General features: G+C 42.2%; 1 protein-coding gene across 2 annotated transcripts in view; it reads left to right on the top strand.

Annotated features, from left to right (window-relative positions):
* TBC1D2B (TBC1 domain family member 2B) overlaps positions 1–15,626 on the top strand; it is a 285,950-nt gene that overhangs the window by 256,802 nt on the left and 13,522 nt on the right. For both annotated transcript variants that reach the window (XM_078685205.1, XM_078685204.1), the window contains one exon: positions 2,153–2,274. In XM_078685205.1, coding sequence (XP_078541331.1) covers positions 2,153–2,274 — 122 coding nt within the window. The remainder of the gene's footprint in view (positions 1–2,152; positions 2,275–15,626) is intronic.

Genomic DNA, 15,626 nt, shown 5'->3' with positions numbered 1-15,626 from the left:
TCTTACGCCTCCCCATGATTGGAACGCAAAAATAGTATCAAGATTTTTCCTTAAGGGATAAAATCGATAAAACACGAATAGCTGGTACAACAATAAATTCCCCAAAAATAGAAAAGCTCTATCCAATAGGAAAGTATAAATGTGTGTCCAGGCTTTGAAAGGTCACCAAATATAAGTCAAATAGCACTAACCAAGTTCCATTCGGAGCACCGGGATGATGATGAAAAGGGGGTGGCCCCGCCCCCTCCTGGCTACGACGGGCGCGGACGGGTCCCGCCCTTGGCCCGTGCGCGTCCCGCGCTGCGGGAGGGCCGGGCGTCCTATGAGGGCCTCCGGCGCCCTCTACTGACGCGATGACTGGCGTCCACAGCAAGGCACTCTGGGCAATGTAGTCTGGGAGGTTCCGTCGGCCGTTCCCCTCACGGCAAAACAAAAGCAGAGACTCTATCAGCCAGGAGCCGGTGAGCCGATAAATGCACGGTCGTTGAATGAGAGAGTTATCAGCCGCGGGTAAATCCGTTTAATAAGAGAGTTGAGTGACAGCGAGTAGGAGAGGCTGCAGTAATTGTCCCCGCAGACACGCTCATTTGAGCGTTCCCCCGCTTGAGGCCCAGATGCAGGCCTGTTTGATGTTAGCAGGCGCGTGTTCCCCCGCTTGAGGCCCAGCTGGAGCCCTGGCTGATGTTATCAGGCGTGTGTAATTAGTGTACTGATCCGCCGCCTGAACCCGGCTAGAGCCCTGGTTGATGGTAGCAGGCGTGTGTAATATCGTTGAATGAGAGAGTTCAGTAACAGCGCGCAGGAGAGGCTGCAGTAACGTTACTTACCAGGCCTCCAGGTGAACGCGTTTGTCACGCCCCCAGCACACGGCCACACTCGACGATCTTCTGATTAATGTACCACCCACATGGCATGAAGGGTGGAACGTAGCACACGCCCCCAGCGTGCCCCTTGATGCGGCGCAATTGCGTTCACATGGCATGAAAGCCGGACACACGCCCCCAGCGATTCTCACGCCCCCAGTGTGTCACCCCCCCCCCCCAGCGTGCCCCTTGATGCTGCGCAGCAACATAATTGGCACTTGTATGTACGACTCACATGGCATGAAGGGCGGACACACGCCCCCAGCGTTTGTCACGACCCCAGCGTTTGTCACGCCCCCAGCACACGCCCACAGCCCACGATGTGATGGCCGTACCACACGCCCCCAGCGTTAGTCACACCCCTAGCCCACGCCCAAAGCACAACGCAGACACGCCCACAAGGGACTACTTTGCTTGCACGGTTCTTTTACCTTTTAAATGTATAGAGGAGTTGCCCTAACGGCTAAGGCGCTCGACCTCGGACCTGGCGATCTGGGTTCGAGTCTTGGTAACACCGCCAAATCTCCCCGTGCCTAACAAAAATGAATGTGTGCCCTCATGTAACGTAACTGGTGCTATGTAAAGCGCTCTGATACCTGAATCAGTTTGGGTCAAGTTCGCGCTATATAAAACTCTGCAATAAAAAAAATAATAATAATAATAACATGGTGGCCGTCTACATAGCCTATGTCCTCCTGCTGCAACTGCCCTTTCCAACGCTGTATTGGGCGTTGTGATTGGTGCTGTGGTTACTGAGATTACCCACCTCAAAGGTTTGGGCTCTCTCTTTATAATATTAGTAAGGATATATATATCTTCCAGCACTTGGGTATTGCCTGCCGCTGCTCCTGAACGAAGGCGTGTCGTCGCAAGGACCTCCCAAGTCCGGTCTGAAATATTTCAGAAATCCCTTGCAAAACAAGGATGACAATGCCGTGTCTCCTGTGGAAATCACTTTATTTGTCGGTTACTGCTGTACGCATTTCGCCTGCACAGCAAGCATACTGATTAAATAATTTTGAATGTAAATTTGGGTGAGATTATGCTGCTATATGTATAGATTAAATAAACATTTAAAGGGATGTTGAGACAGATTAATGATGCTCAATGATGCAGAATTAAATGTTATGTTGAAATTCATAGTCCGTCTTGAGGGTGCATGCCACATAGCAGTGAACTAAACGTTGTTACCAGTATACCAGTGCTTCTAAGGAAAAAGGTATTTTGTAAAAAGAAAAAGGAGTAAATTACTAATTTCTTTATTTTCCTTTTTTTTCCCTAACCTGTAGGTAATTTTTCGTTTTGCCTTGGCACTTTTTAAATACAAAGAAGAAGAGATATTAAAGCTGCAAGACTCAATGTCAATATTCAAGTATCTAAGATATTTTACGAGAACTATTCTTGATGCCAGGTAGGAACAATCTGTTTTTAAAACCTACTTTTAGACTTTTAAAGTAGCAACAGTGACATATGTTTAGACCATTTGTATATTATTTGTTTGTGAGTTCAAAATCATAAATTCTGAGGCTTAATGGATATCTATATTAGATGAGGGTGCCAATACACGAGCCCTTTTGAGTTGGGCTAACACAATATGTCTTTATCTTCATATGTTTTCTACTACTACCAAATAATACTAGTCTACTGATTTCCTCAGGTCAATTCATTTCCCAGATCTAGCTTCCTTCAATGCTATGGGTGCTATTGTCCTGTAACGAAACTTCATAAGGCTTAATTGAAATCATACAAATGTAAGAATGAGGCTAGATCTTATTTGTTTGTCCGTGCACTTGAATCATGGCATTATTAATCCAAGGTCCCAATTAATTCTATATCTACAACATGAAAATCTTTACAATTTCAGAAGACGAGTTTCTTTTTGTGAAAGGACGAGATGTACCTGGTTATATCCTTCACCTACAGCTAACTACATTGTTATAACAACTCTATGAGAAAGTATTAGGCATGGTTGATGTATCTCTCTTTGACTTGAAGTGCTCATTTGTAAGCTTGCTGTAGGTTACTATTTGCTGCAATATGGGTGCAGTTGAAGCCAAAGGTCCCTGACCGTTGAATGGATAAATATCATTTTCAGACTGCCATTCATCCTTTTCCTTTCAAGCCGCCAAGAACGGGTTCTAAATGAGAGAAATGCAAATACAACTCTCATCTCAGTGAAACTAGAATATAAATCTCTATTGAAAGAGCGAACAGTCAATCCAGACTTTTTCCAATGGAATCTTTAACTATAAAGCAAAACCTACTGAAAAGACTTCCAATCTAAATGCCTATACCTTAAAATTCCAACATAGTTGTCTCATCAAAGTTGCACCTTCCATTTAGAGAAGGGCACAATATTGTCCTTTCCTCCATTGTTGCCCATGTGAATGTACTTCTTGCTTATACAGAGACTACTCCTAGAAGAGTCTGTTATATGTAACAATATTTAAAGAGTACCAATCCGTTCTGGTATACAGTCTCTTCTTGCTGTTCTTTGTGTATGGAAGACATTCTGACCCAACGTTGTAAGTATTTTAGTATGCATTAACCTTCGTGGATGTTTTCAGCATCTTATATTGGCTGTTACTCCTCACTGAATCTTAGTTTTAATTAAAAGGATTGGAGAGTCATTTTGAATGTTGGCCTGGCATGAGGTTTTGTGATAAGTAGATCGATATTGTGCTGGAGCATTACTGATTTGAATGAGCATGTATTGTCCGAATGATGGTCTTTGTAAGAATCATTTAGGTATATCGAAATATCAACTTCAATGGGCTGATAATACAATCAAGACGTAGTTTGATAATTGATTGTATGGCTGTAAAATATGCAAAGGCTTTTAACCCCTTCCACGCCGGGCTAATTCCCACGCGGTGCGGGGGGTGGGGCCGCGCGCGTCACCGCTGTACTCATGACGAGTCCAGCTCTACTGTGCTTCATGACGAGCTGAGCTCGTCATAAGCATAGAAGGGGTTAAGTGTTGTAGTTTGATATACGTTCACTTTCTTGTTATGTTTAGATTTGTAATGTTTGTCATTAGGCAAATTTGTCTTTTAAGCTGTTCTGTCCCCAATAACTTTGAGATTTTGGCATTTTAAGTATACTAGCATACAATTATTTTTGCAGATTTTTTTCCCCAATTTGTAAGCGCCCATTGGTTATCTCTTTAAATACATTTGCTCACTGAGCATATAAGGGACTCCTCTAGGAGTACTCTGTGTTATCGTTAATAACTCAAACCCCCGGCCAATTACTTGGGTTACTCTCTCTTGTGTTATTACGTATACACACTTTACTAGTCCATAGGCATTGTGTGCCTATGTAATCTGACTAATTTAGTCACTTTAAGTTTGTGAAACTATATTAATAGTCTGTTCTTTTTCTTGTGGTACTCACAGTATCCTTTCTGCTCTGACATATCTTTTTTCAGCTGTTAGAAATCTGCATGTGTTTGCTTTCAATTGAAATTGCTTTATAAAGCCTTCTAATTTATGTTGCCTATTTTGATATTGTAGGATATTGTTGTTACAGTTAGATATTTGTAGCAAAATTGTGTCTGAATTGTTATCGTTTTTCCATATCAGTGTATTGAAATACTACAGATGAATATGGTTGCTATCTGGTTGTGTGTTGTTTTTTCTTAGTTTCCTCATTACTGTCTTTCAGCCTGCTTTGCTTGTTCTGCTTGTATTGGAAAGTTAAATTCTGCCTGTTTCCTTTCAGGAAACTCATGGCTCACAAAATGGCAAAGCATATGATGCCATGACTTTATTTCTTCGATATCTATCGTAGTCACAGTTATCATAGCATTCTACTCCCTCACCTAGACTATTATCATCTTGACTGTTCATTGCTTTGTTTTGGATCTCTTCAAGGAGACCTTTCATGTGCTTGACTTAGTTACCTTTGTGTCTTTTGTCTCCTGTAGCGCCGTAATCTTTTGACCCTCAGCAATTAACAATGATGCTGTTGTGGTATGGTGTTTTTAGCTTCTTTCTTTGTCCCTCAGTCTGTCTCTCAAGTTGTAATTGTAATGATGTTTTGTCAATCTGCTTCCTTCCTCATCAGTGTCTCCTTTTTTCCCTCTCTACACTATTTTCTTAAGGACTGAAAAGGGGTCTGTGCCCCACAGCTGTCCCTTCTAAATTTTCTCTTCTCGGTCTTAATTCTTACCTTTAAGTCTCTTGTTCACCAGCTGCTGCAAGGCAGTTTGGAATGCGCTTTAGTTGTGGTGGTGAAGTCCTTGAATGTCCAATTTTCAAGGGCCATACAAGCCCAGAGTAAACTGGAAATTCGGACAGATCCCTTATGAAATGCACAGGTTACCTGCCCATTTTGAATGTTTACCCACCCTGGTATTTGAAATTTAATTGTGCCTGACTTTGTGTAGTTACCTAAACTTATTTCACTTCATTAAAATTCTGCATTTTTTCTTATTGGCCCACTGCCCCTCATAAGTCTTAAACGTTTACGTGGTCAACAGTTACTGAAGGCTGACACTAGGTCCTACGACTTCCCACAAGGAACTGTGCAGGGCAGGAATCTTTCAACGAACAGTACTGGATAGCATTTAATACAGGGTCTGTGTGCAATATTTAGTGATGATGCAGCATATGTGAAATGTGTTTATGGCAACTTTATCAAAAGGTATACTGTGGGCGCAGGGAATCCCTAAAATTCTTCACCCAAAATAGCACACTTCAGCAACACGCCCACGGGTGGATGAATGGGAGACGGTGTTAATATGTTCCAAGATAAGGCACCACACAGCATAGCATAATGTGGTCAAATTAGTAAGGACAGATTCAATAAGTGAGTTCTAGGGCAGAACTCGAAAATGTAGGGAAATGTATTATAAAAATCCGTAAGGTACAGTACAAAAGTTGTAAATGCAGTTGCAATTTTTCATTTGCATGAAGGTTCTTAATATTAGGGCAATACAGAAAAATGAGCTGCAAAATCAGCAAGAAATTGGACAGCATCACTAGTAGCATTGAAGAAGTCTCAAGTGTTCTCTTGTTCACCCACACATTTTGAGGGTTTAAATGGGAGTTCTTCTTATAGACTAATATTGAAAGTGCAAAATCATTGTGGTGTGAGCAAAAGGATATACTTTCAGTAAATCAGAGCACAGAAAAATTAGAACATCATATTACCTTACCTGCTAAGCCCTATCCCATTACATGAAGATTGATTCTGCTAGAGAGGGAGAAGTCACAACAAACTAGTTATAAAAACAACTGTGAACCATTATGAATGAAAGTAATATAGCAGCTGGTGGAAGAGGCCTTGAGCAGTTGATACATTACTGAGCCCATGTTGGAAAAGTTTGCTTTGGCACCAGCGTCAACTCATTCATGAATGAACAAACATGACTACACCTGACTATGTGTAGCAGAAGTAATAAAACAAGATGGGGTCGAGGCCTAATTGATGTCTAGTTGGCATAAGCCAAGAAAAGGCACCTTAACATGTCATAGCAAGATCGTTTCAAAACCAATAATATCAGAACAGTGTACACATGTAACTTTATTTGTAGATCCATGTTCTGCATGTTATTATTAAAGCACAATTTTATAAACATTCAACAACTCCCACAACTCCCACGATACCTTCTCTTGAAGTTCGGAGCAGAGCAACAAGCTGTGACTGCCAAGTGCTCGCCTCCTACCCACCGGTGTGTGCAAGCTGGTCTGACACACTACATTACCAGGACCACTTACGTGCTGTGTTTTGAAGGGTTCCTTTCTATATGCAGACAAATCTCTCTGCTAATGCTGCCTGACTGCTGCTGCTGGCTCCCTCTCGAATTACATCAGAAGGGCTACTGGCCCTCAATTTGTGTTCCTGTCATCTTTTCTCTCATATTTAGGCCCTTTGTCATTCTCCAGGTCATGATGTCTGCTATCCACAGACTAGGCAGCCTGATAGCGGACCTCCTTTAACTTCATCCAATTCACAGCAGGCCAGCATAACTCCAGTTACAATTTATTGTGCACTTTTTACAATGAACGTTGGTGCAAAATCAACAAAAAAGGTCTCCAAGCACACAGAAATCCAGATTTGAGGTCGTGGTTTCCACAGTTCTTTTATTTTATTCTCATCTTGCACGCCCCTTTGCCAACACGTGTTTCGTCTCTGGCTGTTCCAGTCACCGCAAATTTCGTCAGGGCTTTACATTCAGTTTAGTTGGATTATTATTGACAAGTGTCTTTTCAAGACACTTCCACAAGTGTACCATGCCATATTCTCGCAGTGTCTTCATCCTAAGTGTGGGACTCTAGTTACAGTAGTAGACTGGTGATTTGTTCATTCGTATCTGTAGTGTATAATCCTGTGCTGTGTCGGGTATCTGAGTATGCGGGCATGATCGGGCGCTTCGGAGTGATGCTTTGGTGAGAAAGCGAGGCTGGACAAACACATTCTCATTGCCATTGTTGTATACCACATTATTTTTTCTTGGCCAGAAATCTTCTCTTGCAACTCATTTTTGCTAACAGATATTTGGCTGAAAAACCCATGGTCATCCTTGTACAGATGATGGCTTGGATCCCCATAAGCAGGTCATCTTTAAAGGATGGCCACTAGAAATGTTTCAGAGCTGGGAGCACTGCTGAAAAGAACGCACTAAAACAGTGGTTCTTAACCTTTTGACTTCTGAGGACCCTCACTGAAACATTACTGGAATCTGGTAAACCCCACTGGCTCATTTTTTCAAAGACTGGGACCCATGACCTAAGCAATTTCTATCATTTGAACCTCAAAACATAAACATAGCAACAAGTATACATCAAACAAATTCTGAAATATTTTGAGAAATTCACATTCAAATGTAAACAAGTTTCAACCTTTCAATTTTAGCTCTTTATTTGTATATAATTTATTCATTTTAAAATTCTTTATATTGGTAAAAACTGTTTTGGAAATCACATTATTCATTCTTTAATAGAAATCTTATCTTACAATCAATCAATTTTTGCTAACAGATATTTGGCTGAAAACCCTTGATCATCCTTATGCAGATGGTGGGTAGGATCTCCATAGAATAGGAGAATGCAGGTAATCTTCAAAGGAAGGACACTGGAAATGTTTCAGAGCTGAAAAGCGCACACTAAAACAGTGGTTCTTAACCTTTTGCCTTCTGAAGACCCCACTGAATCATTCCTGGAATCTGGGAACCCCCAATCAGTCATTTTTGGAAGGCTGGGAACCATGGCCTAAGCAATTTCTCTGATTTGAACCTCGAACCAATTACACAAAAACAAGTATGCACCAAAACAAATTATCTAATATTGAAATATTTTGTCAATTCATGTGTAGAACAAGTTTCAGCTTTTAAATCTTAGTTCATTATTTGTATATACTAAATTTATTTTAAGGCATTAATCTTAATATTCTTTATTTTGGTAACAACAGTTGCCGATCCTCTGGGTAGGCCTCTCGGACCATAAGTTAAGATCCACTGCCTTAAAACATTACTTAAAAAAAAAGAGTAATGTAAGCACAAATGTGCTGAAACACTGTTTCTATTATGGGAATGAACTCGTAATGGGCACAATTCGACTGACATGTTTTCGTCTCTTAAACACGAAAGGTGATGGGAGTAATGCTTGCAAATAGTCTAACCAGAGGCATTCCAACCCTTCGTATTTTTGTTTACTGTGCCACTCTATAAAAAGGCCAGAACTGAAGCAGGCAGGACCTGTACTTTTCATGTTCGGCATACAAGTGGCTTACACGGCCATTACCAACTATACAGCTGGTCCACCCCCAGTTTCTCATTTTACATCACATTCCTAGACACCATTTTCCCACTTATGTAAGCAAAGATGGATTTACACAACCTAACATACGTTGAATCCTTGCTACCTTGTAATCCACTGTAATGAAAAGTTCTTGTTTTCCAATTTGTGGTTTGTTTTACAATAATTTTCACTTGTGTGTTAGCTGGTCAAACCTTGTTGACAGCACTTCCGTGTCTTTTCTTGAAAATATTATTATTCTTCATTGGTGAGAAGTTCAGGCTGTGACCCTGAAATAAAAATGAATTATTTGCAGTATCCTGGTAGTTTTGAGCTGTTCTTGCAAATATTACTTCCTTATTTCTTTTATTAGCCACAGTTGCACAGTAGAAAAATAGAATAACAGGAATTAAATGTGTTCACACGGAGGTTGAGCTCTTTCACTGTTAACTGTTAAGTATATGACTTGAAAACCGTTTAAATAGACAGTGTGACCTACTCCCCTCACCTCTCAAGGAAAGCATGGCCTATACTGGATTGTATCTTCTCCCACATACATCTAAGGTCTTCACACTGTGTGCCGCACACCCCGGGAGTCCGTGGCTGCATTCCCAAAGAGGCCCAAATGGCTCTCCAATTACTTGTAATTGGAAGCGGGACTTTATTTGCTCATTTCCAGGCCGTCTTGATTTGCATGCAGCAGTTGAACCCTAAAATCATAATGTGAACTGCAGGGCCGGCCCAAGGCATGTGCAAACTGTGCACCTGCACAGGGCCGCCAAACCCGAGGGGCCGCCACGACGACCGACCGAGCCGAGGATCGGATTCGGATCGGATTCGGAACTATCACTGGCGGCCCCCTGGCAGGATTTGGCGGCCTCCGACCGGGCAATGGCAGCGACGGCGCGCGTGAGCGCTGTTGTTGTTTACATAGTCATTGGGTAATGGGTTTGGTTTCACTTAAGTTGCCCAGGCAGCATCCAGCAGTTGGGTCCCAGGGCCGTCAATCTTACCCTATGACGACGTGACGGCCCTGGGACAGCCCCCGCGCGCTGTGCGCAGTGCGCAATTTAGCCACGACGTCACGCTCCGCCCCGCGGCGCCTCACTGGGAGAGTGCGTCACTGTGAGCGGTGCGTGGATTCCGACTGAGCTCGTCACGGTCACATCGTGTAGAGAACAAGAATTAAAAATCATATCATAAAGAAATAAATTAACCGACTCCTCGTCCTGTCGAGAGAGTCTTTGGTGGTGCTGAGCATTTCCTCCATGACCAGTGGGGCCTGCAAGGTGCATCTATGCTGATCTGCATTCACCTATTGAAAGGGATCTCTTTCCTGTAAAGGGCATGCAGACATGACCCCCCCTAGAGACCCACTGAGTATATGACTCCTGCCTCTCAGTGGATGCAAATCGCAAACCCAGCTCTTTTATAAGAACCAATGACCATTTTAACCGGGATCCCAGAAAGGACTCATTAGTGTTCCTAAATCGACAGTGGCGGCTGGTAACATTAAAAAGTGGTAAAGCGTAAACGTTTTGAGGTGAGTGTTAAGTCACCAGCAAGCCTAATTGACACAAAGGAGGCTTGGGAGAAGGGATTTATCCCCAGAGACATTTTTTGAAAAAAAAGTGGACAAACGGTGCATTTTAATTGTTCCAACACCACTGCTGCGTCCACGAGAGACCAGATCTATAGACCTGATGTAGCTGATTATCAGCAGCATCCTCAGGACCAAAATGGGATCTGCACATGAAGGAAGGACATGTATTAATGAACCTTTACCTCCCAGCAGATAGGATAACTTGGCAGGGGACTTCATTATATATATATTTACAGTTTAAAATACATAGCTCATTTCAATATTCTCTTCTCATACGTATATATAGAAAAAGATAATAATTCTTGGCAAGCACAAGAAACACCTCTGCAAAACGCGATTTTATCACTGCCCTTCCAAGCTAGTCTGACTGTATCCAAATGAAACTGCACACGTAGCACAGTCGAGTTCTGCGGCTCTGTTCTATTGGTTCGTGATTCATGATTGGTGCACTGTAGGAAGACTGCCACCCACTCCAAGGCCAAGCAAGAGGAGATCACTGTAAAAAAATAATACCCACTACATCTCCTTCTTTAAAACTATTGACATGATTGTGTTTTTTAAAAGAAGGCGTTGTGCAGCATCAAAGGCAAGGCTGGGATGCCCCCAAAGTTTATATCCCGTGCCCATATATCATCATACCGAAGTCGAGGGGCTCAATAGCCAGGGAAATTATTGTTCTTCTCAAACAACATGTAGCACTGCCATGGTCCCTGCCCAGCCAACACCGCTCCATTAATCTCTTGCTGAAACAGGCAAAACACAGGTGGAGGTAGGAAGGGACAGTCATTTATTGGTCTATCCAGCGCACGGTAAGCGGCCACATGTAGGAGGTAGTTAGATTTATTTCATGTTTTTAAAAGAAATAAGAAATGGATTGTCTTTTTGCTCGAGGTCAAAGGAACTGCCACCACGAGGTGCTAACAAAAAGTACAGGTGATGGAAACATGAAGGCAAGCCACAACTTTCTGACACCCAGCTCAGAGGTCTGCCTGATTGGCCTCTTTCACTGATCTAGACTTGGAAATCGCTCTGCCACTAGAGCAATGCATAGACATGCTTGGTATGCAAGAAGTGTTTTAAATTGTACGTCATTATATACAGCAAAGAGACCTCTCGTACCCACTGCTAAAAGGCAAAAGTGGCAGTTTCACAACAAAACGAGAAAGTGAGAAACAAAGGCTGCATCTATTTCTTTCTCCGGTAATATTCCCAGGTTTTGGATCACAAATCAGAAGGCTCCTTTTATAGCTTTCATCAAAACACTACTGAGCAGCACTTTTTCAACAGCAATCGAAACAGCACTTCCCAAACAGCCATTGGAACAGCACTACCTAAACAGCTATCGAAACAGCACATCCTCAAGAGCCATTAAAACAGCACTTCCCAAACAGCCATTGAAACAGCACTTCCTCAATAGCAATTGAAGCAGCACTTCCCAAACAGCCATTGGAACAGCACTTCCTAAACAGCTATCGAAACAGCACTTCCTCAACAGCCATTGAAACAACACGTTCTAAACAGCTGTTGAAACACCACTTCTTATTCACCTTAATTTTAGGTCTCCTCTAACTCAGCTGCTCATCTTTAGATTTATGCTATAATTTGTCACCTGATATGGAAATATTATTTTACTCAATTCATTTCTCTGGTAGAACCTCTCATCTCTGATTCTAAGGAAGGCCTTTGATTTTCTGGACGTATTATTAGTAAAACACCTTCCTGAGCTCCGCCCCGTCCGGACCCCCTCTTTCGTGGGCCCCCACCTACGCTCCCTGCACAGGGCCACCATGAGCCTAGAGCCGGCCCTGTGAACTGTGATCTTGGATTCCATGGGTTCGGGGTAGGTTAGTAACTTGGCATGGTCAAAGATGTGGCTAAAAAGAACAATATATTCTGTAACTGTTTTTCGTTATTTATTTTTTTAACCTTCTGGCAACTCCATGTAAAAGATTGTGCACATGTTAAATGAAAAATTAATGCAAGTTAAACTAATGAATTTTACTATTAATTATATTATGAAACCCCCGTTGGGTAATGTAATCAGAGCACAAGTCTGTGTGTGGCCAGAAAGCCACAGAAATTATGCAACTGGAAGGACCAAATGTATGCAGCAGTGTTCACTAGATTATGCTGCTAGAACAGACCCATTTTATGATAGTATTTCATTATGTTGCCATTAGTACACATGTGAATGCTGCCTGGGCAAATATTTCACCTCATTATTACCTGTTTAACACCCAAAAACACCAATAATCAATTAAACAATGACCAGTCACCTTTTGCAAAGGGCCCTCCACTGTGTAGCAACACGCATTGCTTCTTCTTTTGTAAATTTTGATCCGTTTGTGTTTTTTTTTTAAATTGCGTTTTTGTTAAAATCTGTAGATAATGCAGCAGATGACTAAGTGACAAATGCAGCAAATCCATAACTATGCGAAGAAAATGCTGCATAATTCCAGTGGTCCTTTCAGGTAACAGACACCCTGGTGAGAAGACTTGTTTCTTTAGTTTTTTGCCCCTGCCTAGTTTCACAGCAGACCAGTCCCCCTCCTTTCACTTTCAATCAGAGGCATCTCAAGATCAACCTTAACCTTTAAGGTATGGTTTGTTTTAGTGAGTCCAGGGGGTGCAGGAAAGAGACAAGCAGGGTTACATTCAGATGCAGTGCCTGGATGCTCCAGACCCCTGGAGCCTCAGAGTAAGGGACCTAGAGAAAGAGGAGCCAGATCAATGGATTGTGTCAAGAGGCTGCTTCCCATGACAGTTGCCCCTGGGGAAAGGAGGAGCGATATATGGGGTCTTTTTTTGTTTTGAAGGGCCATCACTACTATTAGTGCAGCAGTTACTGTGGCTAGGGTGCGAGTGGTCATTTACCCCAATTATGACTGCCTTAATCGAGAGAGGGCTTCACAGAACTGTAGGTAGAATTTGTTCTGCACGTGCACCGACATTGGGGCCCAGTGGTAAGAGGGGCCAGTTATGGCTGTTTTCCTATCCTTCCCTTCTTGCTTTAGGACCCAGTGCACGCTTGCTGGGCCAGTGTTAATTTACGCCTCAAAACAATGGTCAGTTGGGTAAGAGAGGAATCGAAAGAGAGGAGACACCTTACTTTGGTTCTCAGAAAGATGGCAGGAAGGGGTAATGGGGTAAGGTGGGAGTCAGTGTTTTTAACAAAGGGTAGAGGAGACAGCCAATTCATAAAGTGGTAGCTATCATTGGTGAAGCAGATGCAGCGGCACTAGGGCCCAGGGGGTCTGAGGTGCCCACTGTCTGATACTTATGACTATTTCTTTAAGAAATAGAGTATGGGGGCCACATTTTTCCTTGTTTGAGTTAGAGCTCCTTTACTTCAAAAACGGTGGTAACATGTGGGAGCTAATTTTTTTTCTGAAAGGGAAAAGCGGCCTAACTCAGTGACCTTGGAACTAGGGAACCCCAGTGTTGACTCCACCTCTTGTTATTTTGGGCAAATCATTTAATCTCTACATGCCTAAAAGCAACAATAAAATCTGACTCTGTATAATGTAACTGGTGTTCATGTAAAGCGCTCGGCTCGCGCTGCATGGAACTCCCAAAAAACAAAAGGGATTCACCCTGTTTCAAGATTATAGTGGTGGTCAGGCATTGGTGGGAAAGGGATGAAAGAAGCAGAGGAGATATCCTACTACTCAGGGCTGCTGCTATCACTAATGCAGCAGGTGCAGTTGCCCTGGGGCCAGACGTGCGAGGAGACCACAACACACCAATTATGGAGAGCAGAGTTTTTTGGTCAGCTTCTGTTTTTGTTTGATTAATTTGCTCTTTTTTATGTCTCAGATGTATTGTGGATTATGAGCTACTGAAAAAAGTATGCCTGAAATGGTCTTTTAAGTCCCCACTCCTGCACTCAGTCCTGCCCCTCTGCATCCACCAATCTGTCTTATAATGTTTTTTGGGGGATCGGGGCGGCGCACAACTTTAAAATATTCTTTGGATGGGCTCTGAGCAAAAAAGTTTGAAGACCTCTGTCCTACAACAGGGTCTTGAACCCACAATCAGGGTAATATTTTCCAGAACCAGGGATGCAGTGGCTTTGTAAAGTCACCAGCTACTTGCTTTTTGGAAAGCTATTCCAAGCACACAACTTCACATCAGAAGAGTGGGTCTTACAGTTCATACTTATTCATAAATGTCAAAACTGTGAAAGACTGACCCTGCATCCACTATCGGGATGTGTTAGCCTGAGTCCTTGCTAGCTAGTACTCCTAACCTAGCAAGGTAGAATGGTATGTGCAACCTCAGAACATGACAACCCTGACTCCCCAAGAAAATTGTGGAAACCGATCTAAAGCCCTTTCGTTTGGTAACTCATGCATACCCAAAAAGTAACACGAGAAATTCTTGAGTTTGCATTTCAATATTTATTGAAGCAATACGATTCTTGTGTAAAACAAATGTGCTGCAATAACCAATAGAAGGAAACAAAACAGAGTAATGAGCATCACAAGCGTGATAGAGAAAATAAACAATTCATCCATAAGTACAGTGATAGTTATGCTCCTGCCAAGCGCTAGTGTGCTTAAGGTGGGTGAATCTGCCAGAATCCCTAGAGGGTGATCTAACTCCCCAGTTACCTGTGGGCATATTTCATCTGCGAGCCCGTCTTCTTGTGCAGTTGGGCAACATCCTTCTCAGGAAATAAACAGTATTCAGCTGGGCTGGAATTCCCTCATGGGGTGACCTTCACTGTGTCAGCGGAATGCTCCTCTAACTGGGTAAAGGAATGATGTTGTTTATACACTAAACTTCATCCATGTTGCCATGCCGAAGTTCCAGTCAGGCCGTTAATATTGATTCTATCCTGACACAGCTGTCACAGAGTGAACAATAATAAACTTCATTTTGCGCAGTGTACTTCAGCTTTTGTACAGAATTTACAAGGCTCTGATAAGATGTGTAAATGTAAGCAAAGTTATTTCATGGAACATTATCCATATGAGCATGCAAGCAAATGTGTGTCAAATGTCAACGTATAAGAAAAGGATATCAACTTTAAACATAAGCAGGTAAAATGTTTGTTTTACTGCCCAGGCCTAATGTGACCAAGTGACACCCACCCTTGGACGTGAGGTGACTAAAGTTTCCAAAAAGTTATGCTAAATATATAGAGTTAATATAAGACCTAAATTCTTAAAAGCATTGTGCTTCTTTAATAATATTAGCATATAGATAACCAAATTTTATCTAAAAAATGCAATAGAAAAAAGGTAAATAAACACCCTGCATTCTAAACACAATTTTGTGAATAAAAACATAGCTGAATTAAAAAAAAATCCCCACTGCTCTAAACTGCCAGATTGTTTAAATGGTCTAAGGAGTAGTTTAAACATAGCTGTTTCTAGCATCCACAGACGATTGTTCCAATTGCACCCTTCTCGG

This window comes from Lissotriton helveticus, chromosome 3_2, assembly GCF_964261635.1.
Source record: "Lissotriton helveticus chromosome 3_2, aLisHel1.1, whole genome shotgun sequence".
Lineage (NCBI taxonomy): Eukaryota > Metazoa > Chordata > Amphibia > Caudata > Salamandridae > Lissotriton > Lissotriton helveticus.
Note: the sequence above shows the minus strand (reverse complement) of the source record. Positions and strands in the feature narration are given on the sequence as shown.